Below are 16,128 nucleotides of genomic sequence, written 5' to 3'. Positions count from 1 at the left end.
CACCGCTCGCGCGAGCAGACGCAGCAACCATGCTAGAGCCTTTAGGCTCGTGTATACTCTCGCAGCAGTATGTCGCAGTGAGCTTGTCGCAGACACGACGCAGTTATTTTTGATTTATGCCTTGAAGCGCTGTCTGCGCTATGTTAATCCCACGCCACAACGCAAGAGGGACAATCACGAACAAGCTAGGATTGTGGGTGTTACGGTTACGGAGGTCATTCAACAACAATGGCGACTGGACGAATGCGCACTTTGATTGAGATGCAGCTGATCGATCTAGAAATAGAAGAAATATTGCTACTACTGGAGCTGGCAGAGGCATAAGAATCGTCACGGTTAAAACGGTCAGCAAACCGGAAATACGCATAGTGTAGAGCGGATGTAGAGTTGACCAATCAGAGGCCTCCTTTCTCTCCTGCCTGCGGCGATGTCTGCAGCACTGTCTGCGGTGAGTGAAGCCTGATTTATGCTTCAGGCGCAAAGCCTCTGACGCTCGGACGCAGAGCCTCTGCGAGCGTCAAAATCTTGACCACTCCCCCACGCAGAGGCTCTGCGCGCGTTGTCGTGCACCTCAGAAAAATCCTGACTACACGTCGGATGCACGCAGACAAAAGCGGCTGTGATTGGTCCTCGGTGTGCCTTTCCGGTTGTCTGTGTGGCTTCCTCCTTTGCATTTTCGCCAACTCCAATAAAAGAAGCTGTTCTTCTTCGATGTCGAGCAACTCCAGATCCACATCTTGCATACACTTTTTTTTTTTTTGAAAGATAAACACTTCCGCCGGCGCCGCCGAAGTTCTCGTCACCGCCCACCGAAATTCTCGCGAGGGGAAACTGCTGCGCGTCCCGAGAAATTCCAGACCGAGGTTGCAGAACCATAACATGAAAAGTGGTTCGCGACCAGAGCAAAGCAACACGTCAAGACGATAGACGCAGAACTATAATCCGCCCTTTAGAATTTTGAGGAGGTGCACCAGAGTGTCTGCGTAGTGTCTGCGTGGGGGGGCATGTCTGCGTTAACTGCGACACACACGCAGACGACCTGGTTTCCGACCATAAATCAGGCTTTAGGGTTCAAAGGTCACCATCAGTTTGTTCCACGTGCTTAATGACAGCATTTGATTTCATCTCAGACCCACTTCAGGTTCTGCTGCAGCTGCACAGATGTTGGAGAGATGCTCTTTTAACAACCCACAGGAAGTTATTAGTATTTTTTTTAAAAAGGCATCATGTAAAGGCTTATGAAAATATAGAAAACTGCCATATGATGCTGATTTACAATAAAAGATTTTGTTCTCAGGGTTTCTTTTATTATGTGTAAAAAAACAAAAAACTGAAGCATCTCTTCAGCCTGATAAAGAAACTCATCTCAGCTGAAAGACCCGGCCGCGCCTACAGGGGACACCTCCAAAGCTTTGGGTCGTACTGCTGAGCAACAGGGAAAAAATCTCCCTTTACAGGCACCATGTAACCATGTAACCATGTGGGAAGGAAAGAGCCGCAGGCTCCCCCAGCCGGTCTCCTGTGGAGCTGAGCCGCTCAGTGGGCAGAATGCAGCTGTGTGGACCCGCAGACCCCCAGGGCAGCCTGGATCTGCCAGCCTCGCAGCATTCTGCGGCAGACTGGGAATCCTTTGGCAGAACTTTTCGGCTTCGTGACTTTAAGGACCTTTTATGTACCAAAGCACAGATATATAACAGGAAAGGGAAAAGCCTTAGAATACTGAAATGGTCTTTTTATTAGCTTCACTTAGAGTGTAGTTAAAAGATAGAAAAAGAACTTGAGGCACAAATACTGCAAAAAGAATGAAAGTTGTCCAGCTGAACGCCCAGGAATCCTTTTAGAATTGTGAAAATCTTTCTCTTTAGACTCGGTGACCGCTTGGACAAACAGAATGAACAATCAAGAGTCAACTAAATAACTAGACATGCACCAATGCTATGCTAGTTTAGCGCTCGGTATGTGGCTGTGGCCGTGCAGACTGCTTCCTGATGGGCAGGATGGGGGGGGGGCACACACACTTCCACAGTACAGGAGTTTGATGCTGCGCTCCACATCAAGCAAAGTGAAGAAACTTAAAAAACATTCAGTCTTTTGGAATGTCGCAATCAATCTACAATTGATGCAAATGAAACCACCATTGGGGGGTCTTCTGCTGACACTTCAACAGTCAGCTATAAACAGGACAGTCTGCTGCTCATGTGCAATAAGCTGCTAAATAAGCTGTTGAAAGCTGGTTTGCAGCTCAAAGGGGTGAATGTTCCCGGTGACTCTGATCAGGTGGTGAGGCTTGTAGGCTGCTCACAGGGCAAACCTTCTGATAGCAGCGGGTCTAACCGGGCTGTATGTATTGGAAGAGGCTGGTGTTTGGGACCGCCCTTCCCTGAAGTCCATGCACATCTGTGGAGGGGTTCTATCATGGATCAATATTTAATGCATTCATGCATCAAGTACAGAAATATTTTTCTGGCCATATTTTTCCTGATCTTGGCAGCAATGACTGGTCATTCCATTCCTAAATGTCAGTATGTGTCAGACTTTGTCAATATCAAACTTAACAAACATGCTTTGGTGCACACTAACTCTTGATTAAAAGGTCTCACTTGGATGAACTAAAAATGGAATTATAATCACCACTAAACACACTTTCATGAACATTAAACGTGAGAATCTGGAGTACAACCCAACTCAGTGTGTGATGGCAAAGTGGGACACAGGATGGATCTAATGGAGTCTGAGTAACCATCACACAGTCAGACCCAGCACTGCATCACACACCAATCAGCCATAACAATAGAACCACCCACTTACTGCTGAATATCTTCAATGCATGCCACCAAACGGGCTCTGACCAGTCAGGAGGTGAACAACCATTGGGGGGGGGGGTGCCCTGGAGGGTCTGCTACCAGGACATGTGGGCCCTGTGGGTTGTGGGGTGGGCTCTTTGTGGGCTGGACTTGGTTCTCACAGATGTCATAAGATCCTGTAAAAGTATCTGGGGTGTTTGGAGGTCAGCTGAACACCTCGGACTCCTTGTGCTTTTCCTGGGGGGCTGCTGAAGGAGCCAGAATGGTGCTGCCCCAGAGGTGGGCAGCCTGCCGCCGGAGCTCATGCTGAGAAACACACCGTAGGACATGACTGTGGCCTCCTTTCTATCTTCTTGAGCTTTTTTTGGTGAAAACACAGAGTTCTGAAACATTTTGCTGAGATGCTTTGGATGCTGTGCTGCTGGGTGGACTTCTGCTGGTAATTCTGATCATTTTTCACATCTGTTATGATACATAACCATGGCAACAGGAAAGCTGTTAACCTGTTGAAGCAGCTAACTGAGCTCTCCAAAGCCCATGTAATGCCTAGAATAAGATCCAAAATCAAGATCATTGAAAAGACATCGAGGATACAGAGCAGGAAGAAAATGGAGAAAAAGGTGAAAGATCATCATGGGAAGTGTGAGATCTTTGGCAGATAAAAGAGACAAGCTTTGTGCACTGATGAGGACACAGCAGGAATATATATATATAAATAAATCTCTCTCTATATAAATAAATATATATAATACATTTTTCATCGCGACCTGGCTGCAGGAACAGCTGTAACAGCTCTCTGCTCAGCTCTAAGACTATCCGGGCAGACAGAGACTGCAGACAGAGCGCTAACAGGAAAGGAGGAGGATCACAGAGCTGGTTAACAACAGATGCTGTAACCCAGGACCTGGAGTCTCTGCACCCCAGATGTTGAACAGCTGGCTGGGAGCTTCTGTCCATGTTGTCTGCTGAGAGTTACCTGCTGACGCTGTGTGTGACATCATCATTGCCAAGCAACAGAAAAAGCCCACCCCAACCCACTGATGGCGACCTCTGGAGATTGTTACCACACACTCCTCTCTGCTACATTTCAACTTTTTTTTGTTACCCATCCATAACGATAGCAAATCATTAATAATAAATAATTCTGGGATTCATAAAGCATTATTGAATTGATCTGAAATGAATTGTCAAAGGGGTGTCTGATTGGTCTGCAAAGATGTTTAGGTAGTAGGAAGTGTCACATGTAAATGCCATGATGCCGGTTCTCCCAGCAGGACCTTGCATCATAACCAGAGCGGGTCACTTTGCCTGTCAGAGGTTTTAATGTTGTGGCTGATCAACGTATATAGAAAGTGATGCTTTTAAAATGACACATGACACAAAAGTCAATAATCACACACAAAAAAATACTTTCAAATTTGAGAGTATGGTTTAGAAAATGCTTATCATCATGCTTAAAATAACAATCATTAATGATACAGATTATATTGAGTAATCTTTGTTAATCTATAGTTGACAGTTTTGTCAACAAGTAAATGTGCAATCAAAAACATGAACCGTTTCCATTTCCTGTTTTTCCTGTTAAAAGATTATTTCTTAGTAATAATCTTTATAATCCCTTCATGGGATACTTTATACAGATGAGGACCCACCAATCCATCTTCTATACCCACTTACTCCAAGTTAGGGTCACGGGGGGGCTGGAGCCTATCCCAGGGGGGCTGGAGCCTATCCCAGGGGGGCCGGAGCCTATCCCAGGGGGGCCGGAGCCTATCCCAGGGGGGCCGGAGCATATCCCAGCGGTCATCAGGCCAGAGGCGGGGAACACCCTGGACGGGCCGCCAGTCCATCACAGGACACACAGAGACAAAGGAGATGAACAACCACACACTCACTCCTAAGGACATTTTAGAGTCACCAGTGAACCTAACAGGCATGTTTTTGGACAGTGGGAGGAAGCCGGAGGACCCGGAGAGAACCCACGCATACACGGGGAGAACATGCAAACTCCACACAGAAAGAACCAGCCGGTAGTTAAACCTGGGACCCTCTGCTGTGAGGACACGGTGCTGACCACCACACCACCGTGCAGCCCCAGATGAGGACCGTGTACTACAAAAAAGAAATGCATAATAAATACTTGTTATTTTATGTTGACTCCCACACTGATAGCATTATCTGATACTAATAATATAAAGCTACTAATGTTGAACACTAATGTTAATAACACTGTTTTTGTAAGGTTGGCCTGTGTGTTTCACATCTTGTACTGGTTAGCTAGTTTGTACTGTAACTGTGGCAATTAGCATCTTAGAGATGGTCTGGGTTAATTTCCCGTCTGTAATCGCTTTCCCCAGGAAAGGGAAAGTGGCTCTGGCATGAATGCTCATATACTGGCCTGTGCACTACACCTGTTACCACAGGATTCAACGACAGGACAATGAAGAGAACTGAAGCACCATGCATTTTTAAAAAAAAGTTGATTTGTATTGTGTAAAGCATGAAAATAATGACAAAGGAGTAGGTAACAACAAACTTGCCAAACAAAACTACTGTTTGGAACCTCTAGAATAAAAACTGCTTTTCCAGGACACATAACCAAAGTGTTGAAAATTAAGTGACTAAGAAGCTATTTTCAGATCAGGGTTACTCATCAGTCCCAGACCCAAGATTAGTTTGAGCTCTTTTGAATCTGTGATTCTCAGTTTTTCCCACGCAAAGTGGAAATCCCAGAAACCTCTTGTGTTTGTTGTTGTGTATCGTCCACCTGGCCCTTATTCTGAGTTTCTGTCTGAATTCTCAGAGTTTTTATCCCAGTTAGTGCTGAGTACAGATAAAGTCATTGTAGTGGGTGACTTTAATATTCATGTAGATGTTGAAAATGACAGCCTGAATATGAACTTTAATTCTATATTAGACTCTATTGGATTTTCCAATAGAAAAACTAGTCCATGCATTTGTTACTTCAAGATTGGACTACTGTAATTCTTTATTATTGGGCTGTCCCACATATTCTCTGAAAAGCCTTCAGTTGATCCAAAATGCTGCAGCCAGAGTTCTGATGAGAACTAACAGCAGAGATCATATTTCTCCAGTTTTAGCTTCTCTTCATTGGCTCCCTGTTAAATTCAGAATAGAATTTAAGATTGTTCTCCTCACATATAAAGCTCTTAATGACCGAGCTCCATCATATCTTAAAGATCTCATTGTAAGATATTTTCCTAACAGAGCATACCATACCATACCAACTTTATTTATAAAGCACTTAAAATACCCACAGGACCAAAGTGCTATACACAATCATAAAATAAAAGGGTCAAATTTAAAAGCAGTACTAAAGTAATTAAAATGTAAACACAATAAAACGAAGTCAAACATCTCAGATTGTGCCAAAAGCCAAATAAAAAAGATGGGTCTTAAGAAGGGATTTAAAAACAGCAAGTGAAGAGGCCTGTCTTATGTCCAAAGGAAGGTCATTCCATAGCTTGGGAGCTGCCACAGAAAAAGCACGGTCCCCTCTGAGCTTGTGCTTTGTCTTTGGGACCCTCAGAAACAACTGGTCAGCTGACCTGAGAGAACGGGAGGGTGTGTAGGAATGTAGCAGCTCAGACAGGTAAGGAGGGGAAAGGCCATTAAGAGCTTTAAAAGCAAATAAAAGGATTTTAAAATTAATCCTAAAATATACTGGCAACCAGTGTAAAGAAACTAAAACAGGGGATATATGGTCAAATTTTCGTGTACCTGTTAAAAGTCGTGCAGCAGCATTCTGAACCCTCTGAAGCTGGGAAATGCATGAATCACTGACGCCTATATATAGTGCATTACAGTAATCCAGCCGTGAGGTCACAAATGCATGGATTGCTGTTTCAAAGTGCTGTCTAGGAAGAATGGGTTTTACTTTGACTAGCTGCCTTAAGTGAAAAAAGCTGGATTTTACAACAGCTCTAATGTGAGCTTCCAGCTTAAGACCAGCATCCATCTTGACCCCTAAATTTGTAACAACCGGCTTGACATACTGAGCCAAGGAGCAAGCATCGGACAGAGAGTCTTCATTGGAACTGCCAAAAATCACTACCTCTGTCTTATCTTCATTAAGTTTCAAGAAATTTAGGGCCATCCAGGCCTTCAAATCTTCCAGACATAAGAACAGAGAACGAAGGGAGGTGGAGTCTGCTTTCTTCAATGGTACGTAAATCTGTGTGTCATCCGCATAACAATGAAAAGCAATCCCATATTTCTTAAAAACAGAACCAAGAGGAAGGAGGTACAACAAGAAGAGAAGAGGGCCTAGAACTGAGCCCTGTGGGACACCACACGACAGTGGAGCAGAGGAGGACCTATGGCCATCAAGACAGACACAAAAAGTACGCTTGGCCAAATAAGATTTAAACCAATCTAGGGCTATATGATCACTTCGTTCCCAAACTGCAGGTTTACTTGAGGTTCCCAGAGTTTCTAAAAGTAGAATGGGAGGCAGAGCCTTCAGTTATCAGGCCCCTCTATTGTGGAATAAGCTGCCAGTAAATGTCCGGGAAGCAGACACCCTTTCCACTTTTAAGACCAGACTTAAAACTTTCCTTTTTGATAAAGCTTATAGTTAGGGATGGCTCAGGTGATCCTGAAACATCCCATAGTTAAGCTGCTATAGGCCTAGACTGCTGGGGGGCCTCATCTGTCACACCTTTCCTCACTTTACTCTCTTTATGTATATGTGACATTATTGTGGTCATTAACTCGTGTTTCCCTGTTCCAACAGATATCCTTTGAATGGTGTTACAGTGTTTGTTGTCCCCTCTTTTCTGTCCTCTCAAACCCCAGCTGGTGGAGGCGGATGGCCACCCTTCCTGGTTCTGGTTCTGATGACCACCCTTCCTGGTTCTGGTTCTGCCAGACGGGAGATTGGACTGAAGACAAGTTTCAGTGCAATCTGTTGGTTTCCTTAGCTAGGAAATGGTTTTTGAATTGGCTCTATATGAACGAATTAAATACAATGAACTGAACTCCAATTGGCTTGAATTGGACTTTATTTTTGAAGTGACTTGAGATGATATTTGTAGTAATTTGGCACTATATAAATAAAGTGAATTGAATTGAATTAAGAATCAATTAACTGATAATTAACATTTAAAAAATTACACAAATTAACTTCCCCTAAAAATATGAATTGACTTCTAGGTCTTTAGACAATGTTAACGCTAACAATAAGATTGGGCATAAAAAGAGACAGCTGTGGTACCACAGTAGGTATTTAAGGCCCCTAAATGAAGGACATTGGACAGCCGGTCACATTTGACCCTTCACTGCATCATGCATACATGTGATGTTTTCAGAACATACACAACCGATACTACAGATGGGATACACTGGAGAAGCATCACAAGGATGTAAATATGTCATTAAAAGCAAGAATATTTTTGGCTCGGGGTGTTCAAATGAACCAATGCCTATAGGAAGTTTATTTTAACATTAGAATTTTAAGTATATTATTACATGGAAATAAGGGCTGCGTGCTTGGTGTGGCAGTCTGCACTGTCCCCTGACACCAAATGAGTTCCTGGTTCAAATCTGCAACCATCCAATAACATGCATGTTCCATTTGTTGGTGATTCTCAACAGACCACAGGAGTGAATGTGCTTGTTTGTGTCAGAGTTTGTCCTGTGATGGACTGGTGAGCTGTCCAGGTGGGAGCTGGGACAGGCTCCACCCCCCTGAAACATTAAAAAGGTAACAGGATAATTCATCTTATCAACACCAGGGCTCCGAACCGGTTCAAGGAACGGAAACGAAAACTAAATGGTCTTCAACTGTTCCGGAACAGAAACGTTATTCTGAAATCCACAAAACCGGTTAATAACGTTTTTTTTCGTTCTCTATATATTTTATAAAATTTCACAAAAGCGTAGCCTTTGTCAGTGGAAAAAAAAAAAGACTACTTCCGGTTGTGCGATCACTTCGCTGCCCGCTAGGCTCAATGCATGCAGCTGTCACGAATCACTTCCTTTATCCACTACTTAGTCTAGTTATCCACTAGTTAAAGTGATGGTTCGGAGTAGATTCACCCTGGGGTCATTTGAACCGTGACATCCAGCCAAGTAGCCCAGCCGAAGTTTTTTCGATCGTGGCTGAACATCAGCTGAGTTACTGAGTTATCCCGAATAGCTTAGTACAAGCGCTAATGGACCCTGGCAGTATCTCCAAAATTACCACACTAAAATCACATGCCATGACACCAAACTTCTACAGTAGTACAAATATGGTCTGTACACACCAAACGATGCATTTGGAAGTTTGAAAATAGTCCAGGAGTTTATTATTATCAACACAAGCCTGATAGCTTTTCTGCTGCTAAAGCTGCGTTGACGTCACTTGTGGGATCTGGGAGCTTCAAAGTAAGATGACGGTTGATCTACTACTGTAGACAACAAAGCAAGGCTGCTCAATTTCTCCATTGATAAAATAAATTCACAACTCTACAACATAAAAATTCATAAAAAATCATGTAGAATATAGCATATACTTTGTTGTCTACAGTAGTAGATCAACCCTCATCTTATTTTGAAGCTCCCAGCTCCCAGAAGTGACGTTGACGCAGCTTTAGCCCATCTGAATGTTTTTGGATGCTGCCGGTGATTTATTATTTTTGGGCATAGAGCTACGGTGTAAATCAAGGGCAAATACTAATGAGTATGTCTATTCTAAGGTAAAGTCCACACACGTAGACTTGATAGGCCCGCCAAACACTGCCGGAACGATAAGAACGAACGATATTTTACGTTCCGAACCGGTTCAGGAACGATATGTTGGTGGCGGAACGCAAGAACGAAAACGTTAAACATGCCTGAACCGTTCGGAACGGAACGATTGAAAAATAATTTCGTTTTCAAGCCCTGATCAACACACACACCCCTGGACTCATTTGGATTTACTGTTAACAGGCTGATCTTATGGAAGTTTTCCTGGACCTCACAAACTGAGTCAGTGAAATTTCCACATCAAAGTAAAAAGGTTGCCACACTGTTACTGCACCGGGGCACGTTGGCACTGGACCTCAACTCAAACAGCAAATCAAAGTTCTGGATGCTCTGCTCAGATCAGATCAGAGTATAACAGATTTTGCACACTACTGAACAAAAGGAAAGTATTTCTAACCTGAAGGCTGTGGTCAAGCATAGCTTTCATAGAAATGTTTTGTGTCTTACTGTAGTCCGGAGCAGAAGAATGAGCCAAACCGCTGGACTCACGCTGGTGCACTCACTTCATCTTATCCATTATTTGAAACACCTGGAACACTGGCTATTATAGCAGAAGACATCATGTGCCACAAATACTGCAGAGTGATTTAACATGGGACTGTATCCTTCCCCTCTTATCCATGGAAAAACAGATGTAAGCATTCTATGTTTGTCCAGTTTAAAAAGGGGCTTAAGGTATCGAGCCAATAAGGTCCAAGTTCTATTTTAACATCTCAGAAAGAAAAGAAAGTGTCTAAACACAGAATTCATGGTCAATTTCAAAACCTAGACACAGAGGAAAATCCTAACAGTGAACATCTGGACAGAAATTCTCTCGACATGTTTCTATCCGTCTTTCAAGTGCTCAAAGCTTTAGGAAATTAAAGTTTTCACAGCATAGCCATTCAAGAACTGCGGTAGTGTCCGTGGTAAGGACAGACACGCATGCTCTCTCATCCTGGCTCCTCTCACTGCCTATCAAGACTGAGAAAGAATCCACAGTCCAGACACAGCATCCAAAAGAAATCCCCATGCTTCAGTGCATGGAACAGAACGATGGTTCCGCACTAAAAAACATTGAAAGAAATCATAAAAACTGGCAAAAGAAGGAACCGGCTCTGAGACAAAGACATACACTGGCATGCGACCATGAACTGGCACTAAAGCATGTTTGTAAAGGTCAACTCTGTTCCTTCAACCAAATGGTGTCGCTCTGCTCACCTACTGAGGAGCAGCTCTTCTTTTTTCACACAGTGCACCTCAGAAAAACCCCAGAAAAGGCAACATTAAAATATACAAATCTCCAGCTGATGATATCATCCGTTTCTTAAAGGAACAAAATAAGGTCAACTTTATCAATTAAGGCATGCAAAAACTAAGAGCAAAACTTTCAATTTGGATGCTTTTTTTGAGTCAAACTTATTGTTAGAAGATCTTCCTACGAGGGAAGAAACTAGTCATTCTTATTAAGTTCTCAGATCAAATGTAGCTGCCAAAATAAAATTCAAACCCACGGGGGGGTCCCAGATCACTGAAAGGCCTATATTTACATATCTGTGATCTGGGTTTGAGCGTGAACAAGCTGATATTTACATACATGTTAATGTGGATTCAGCAAATAAACAGAAAACAATTAACAAGAGAGCTTTTTCAAATGTCCTGAACCAGAAACAAAATAAATACAATGTAAGAAAATTTCAAATGAAATGTACATCTCAAACAATGTCACCTTTTGTGCCCCTCCTTTTAAAGGAATACTGTGACCAAACAAAATGATATGTGTAAAACGATTTCTACTAGAAATGAAGAAGAACTGGTTTGTTGGCTTTTAAGGTGACGGTGATGGATCAGAAGTGAAGCAGTGCAGATCTGAGCAGAGCTGTGGTTCTGCCACATTAAGGCTTTGCAGGAAACATCAGTGTTGAGATGCTGCTGCTACCCCAACTCAAACCAAGACTCATGTCTACTTGTAGTAGTTACGCTAGAATGAGCGAAAAGACATGCAGCAACACATCCGGCTCGCACGCACGCACGGACAGATTTACTGACACACACACACACACACACACGCACACACACACACACACACACACACACACACACACACACACACACACACACACACACACAATCCACAGTTCACTTTTAAGGACTTATTGCCCCCCATATGGATTTTTTTTTTGCCACAGTAAGATTTCTTGGCAGCATTACATCGTGCACTTCCCTACCAATGTGCGTCTCCCTCCTCTCCTCCACAGCTTTGCCAGGAGGCGAGGCTGGAGGGGAGGTGGGGGAGCGAGGAGAGTCCAGGAAGGGTAGCCGTTCAGTAGTCTGTGATGGGAGCGAGCTCAGGACACAGGTCCACCGAGATGTTCTTGTAGAGGCTGCTGAGGGAGATGTGAGGGCTGTAGCGGAGGTTGTTGAGGCCATCCAAGTGTTGCCGCTCTTTGGAGTACCTCAGCAGTTTGTACCTGCAAATAAAATGATTGTGTCACTATTTATGCAGTCCCCCAGCCCCAGCCCTAATGTGCAACGATAGCTCCATCCATGGTGTGCATCTGTCTGTCAGATGGTAAAGAAATGATAAAAACTTTTTTTTTTTTTTAAGTGGACAAGTTCTTTAAACACATCTTCTCTGTGTAGTTATCTAACAAGGGTATTAATCTTGGAACTAGGGGTTTCTGACTCACTTTGGTGGCACACTGACATTCATTGTTCTCATCCCACTCAAAACTGCAGAAATTGCACCTGACATCTTAGGTTTCCAGCCTGAAAACATCTCATGAGAAATGCATGTTGCTGTACAGCAACAGATCATGCATCAACAACTGGATAACACGACGTTTCTGCCATGATGGGCACACACCATGGCAGATGATGTGATGAGATCCAAGAAAATGCTATATGAGGCAATGATGAAAGCAGGAACGCCACTGGCTTTTACTGGCTGAAGAGAAAAATCTGTCTGCAAGACGGATGCCAGCTTAGAGCCATTTTAGTCTTGCACAGAGGCACCCATCTTTGTTGCTCTCAGCTCACTCAGAGTAAGGAATTTGGGTGATTTCAACAGAGATGGACAGATGAGCTGTCCTCCAAAAACTTAATAACATTAAGGCTTCAGAAATGGCACTAGCAGACTTTGTTGCCAACAAAATTAACATTTCATTACCATTTAGTTAATATAGTCCTGGTGAAAATGAGCACAATTCAAACCAGGAAGCAGAAAACAGATTAAAAATATATGAAATCCAATCTCCTCTTCACTAGGGACCTGACAGCCCAAGTCTTTGATTAACTAAAATGAATGGGGTACCACAGAGCTCTGTCCTCAGCACCCTCATCTATTCTCTGCAAAGCTGTGACAGTAATGCTAATATCAAGTTTACAGACAATACAACAGCGTTGCGCAGAACATCTAACAGTGTCCTCCCTGTCCACAGGGAGGAAGTTAATCACCTGACAACTACCTGGAACTGAATACCAAGGAAATCAAAGACCTCATTGAAAGTACAGCAGCTTTAGAAGTATCTTTAGAACCTGATTTGTATTCAGACGGCTTCTGCCCAGTTGATCTCTCTGAGCTAACGACAGCAATAGTCTCTTCTAAACCATCAACTTGTATTTTAGACCCAATCCCAACCAGACTGTTCAAGGAGGTTTTCCCATTAATTGACACTTCCATATTGGATTTGATCAATCTGTCTTTGTTGACAGGATATGTACCTCAGACTTTTAAGGTTGCTGTAATTAAACCTTTACTTAAAAAACCTACTCTTGACTCAGAAGTGTTAGCTCATTATAGACCTATATCCAATCTCCCTTTTATGTCTAAAGTTCTTGAAAAAATAGTTGCAGCTCAGCTTTGTGATCATTTACACAGAAATAATCTGTTTGAAGAGTTTCAGTCAGGATTCAGAGTGCATCATAGCACAGAAACTGCACTGCTGAAAGTTACCAATGATCTCCTCTTAGCCTCTGATAGCGGACTTGTGTCTGTGCTTGTCCTGTTGGATCTCAGTGCTGCATTTGATACGGTCGATCACAGTATCTTATTACACAGACTTGAACATGTTATTGGGATTAAAGGAACTGCATTAGGCTGGTTTAAGTCATATTTATCTGATAGATTTCAGTTTGTTCTTGTAAATGAAGAATCTTGTAAGTGAGGAACCTTGGAGTTATTTTTGACCAGAACTTATCATTTGACTCGCATATAAAACAGGTTTCTAGGACTGCCTTCTTTCATCTTCGTAATATTGTTAAAATCAGGAACATCTTGTCTCAGAGTGATGCAGAAAAACTAATTCATGCATTTGTTACTTCAAGATTGGACTACTGTAATTCTTTATTATTGGGCTGTCCCACATATTCTCTGAAAAGCCTTCAGTTGATCCAAAATGCTGCAGCCAGAGTTTTGATGAGATCTAACAGCAGAGATCATATTTCTCCAGTTTTAGCTTCTCTTCATTGGCTCCCTGTCATCAATGGAGTAAAATTTGTCCCATAATGGTTACAGATGTGTACAACAATTTGTGAGCAACTTTAGGTGTTTGCAAATGTGTGTTCAAATTGACACACAAATATGAACCTATGTAAAATAATTGTACATATGCACACATTAAAAACTGCACAAACAGGACCTTACAAACATATACGATCATTTTCACGGTTGAGAAGCTTACTGTGATTACAGATTGTTAAATTGTCCTAATGCACAGGGACCAGATTACATTTGTGTACAAATCAGGTTGTGTGTGCATGTGGACTTTTGAGACTCACAACATCCACAAATACACGCGTTCCAAATTATTATGCAAATTATATTTTTCTCTGATTTTCCTAAATAGTTTATGCAAATCAACCGTTAGAGTATAATTCAAATGATATTGAACAAACCTCCAAATGATCACAGTGTTTGTTTAAAAAATCAACTTAAAATGTACTGTTCCAAATTATTACACACAACAGAGTTTCAAAACATTTTATAGGTTGTAAAGAATTGAAAATGGCTGAAAAAAGCTATTTCAATCAAAACCTACTGCTACATTTTAACATAGGAGCCCTTATTTGACAGCAGCTTCACAGTTCTTGCATCCATTGAACTTGTGAGTTTTTGGAGAGTTTCTGCTTGAATTTCTTTGCAGGATGTCAGAATATCCTCCCAGAGCTGCTGTTTGGATGTGAGCTGCCTCCCACCCTCACAGATCTTCTGCTTGAGGATGCTGCAAAGGTTCTCAATAGGGTTTAGGTCAGCGGAGGATGGGGCCACACCATGAGTTTCTCTCCTCTTATGCCCATAGCAGCCAATGATTCAGAGTTATTCCGTGCAGCATGACATGGTGCATTGTCGTGCATGAAGATGATTTTGTTACGGAAAGCACGGAAAAGGAAGGCACGTATAAAGTATATATACGGCTGCACGGCACTCATCAGTGACTCAGAAAATGAGTCTTCATGTATGTCTGGGCCCACTGCAGACGTCTCTGCTTGTGAGCATGGGTTTGGGTGGTTAGGGGTAGAAGGTTTCAGCCTAACTGCAAGCCTCTGGAGGATCCTACACCTTGATGTTTGCGGGACTCCACAGGCACCAGCAGCTTCAAATACCAGTTTGCTGCTTTGTAATGGCATTTTAGCAGCTGCTCTCTTAATCCGAAGTGTTTCTGGCAGAAACCTTCCTCATTGTGCCTTTATCAGCACGAACCCTGTGTTCAGCCACAAATTTCTTAACAGTACGATGATCAGGCTTAACTTTTCGTGAAATATCGAAGGTTTTCATACCTTGTCCAAGGCATTCAACTATTCCACGCTTTTCAGCAGCAGAGAGATCCTTTTTCTTTCCCATATTATTTGAAAATGATGATCTGCTTAATAATGTGGAACATCCTTCTTCAGTAGTTCTCCCTTTAATTGGCTCACCTGGCAAACTAACTATCACAGGTGTCTGAGATTGATTTCAGTGATCAAAGAGCCCTGAGACACAATACCGTCCATGAGTTTAATGAAAAACAAAAAATATAATCTTTATGACACTTAAATACAATTTGCATAATAATTTGGAATGCGGTATACATGCGGCATGCTCCCAAACCCAAATGAAAATGGGATAACCAGCCATTTTCCAGTTTCAGATTTTTGTGATCAAATCAAAACAGGAAAAAACTCATTTGGACTTCTCTGATTCTATTTTAGTTTGTTTTATCCAAGAAAAAAAACAAAACAAAAAAAAACAAGAAAAGTAATATATTGTATTACATATTGTTGTACTGAATTGAACTGTGTTGGATTTAAAGGGATAATCCGGAGTAAAATGCACTTTAGATCAATTTACGGGATGTTGGGAGTACATACGTTGAGTTGACATCAAAATCATGTCATTCGGATGTGTTTTGAGAATTTCGATTTGACCGTTTTTAGCCAAAAGTCGTTAGCCTGGAAGTGATGAAGGCATCAAGTATCGCCGCTACAAAACGCTATTTTTATACCTCTTCTACAGCTCCAAACAACATAACACTTACGTGGTAGTGAGTAGAGGGTCCCTAAAGCCAAACCGAAGTGTCCCAAGGTCTTCATGTGGTCGGATATAGAGTCCAGA

At 42.4% G+C, this 16,128-nt stretch overlaps 1 protein-coding gene across 2 annotated transcripts in view; it reads right to left on the bottom strand.

The window, feature by feature from the left end:
• Nucleotides 1–9,354: 9,354 nt before the first annotated feature.
• The window catches only part of b4galt6 (UDP-Gal:betaGlcNAc beta 1,4- galactosyltransferase, polypeptide 6), a 56,814-nt gene continuing 50,040 nt past the window's right edge, over nt 9,355–16,128 (bottom strand). For both annotated transcript variants that reach the window (XM_075484580.1, XM_075484581.1), the window contains one exon: nt 9,355–12,007. In XM_075484580.1, the coding sequence (XP_075340695.1) occupies nt 11,860–12,007 (148 nt within the window). In that variant the 3' untranslated portion in view covers nt 9,355–11,859. The remainder of the gene's footprint in view (nt 12,008–16,128) is intronic.

Source organism: Odontesthes bonariensis, chromosome 15 (genome assembly GCF_027942865.1).
Source record: "Odontesthes bonariensis isolate fOdoBon6 chromosome 15, fOdoBon6.hap1, whole genome shotgun sequence".
NCBI lineage: Eukaryota > Metazoa > Chordata > Actinopteri > Atheriniformes > Atherinopsidae > Odontesthes > Odontesthes bonariensis.
The sequence above is the reverse complement of the archived record's forward strand: the minus strand, read 5'-3'. Positions and strand labels throughout refer to the sequence as shown.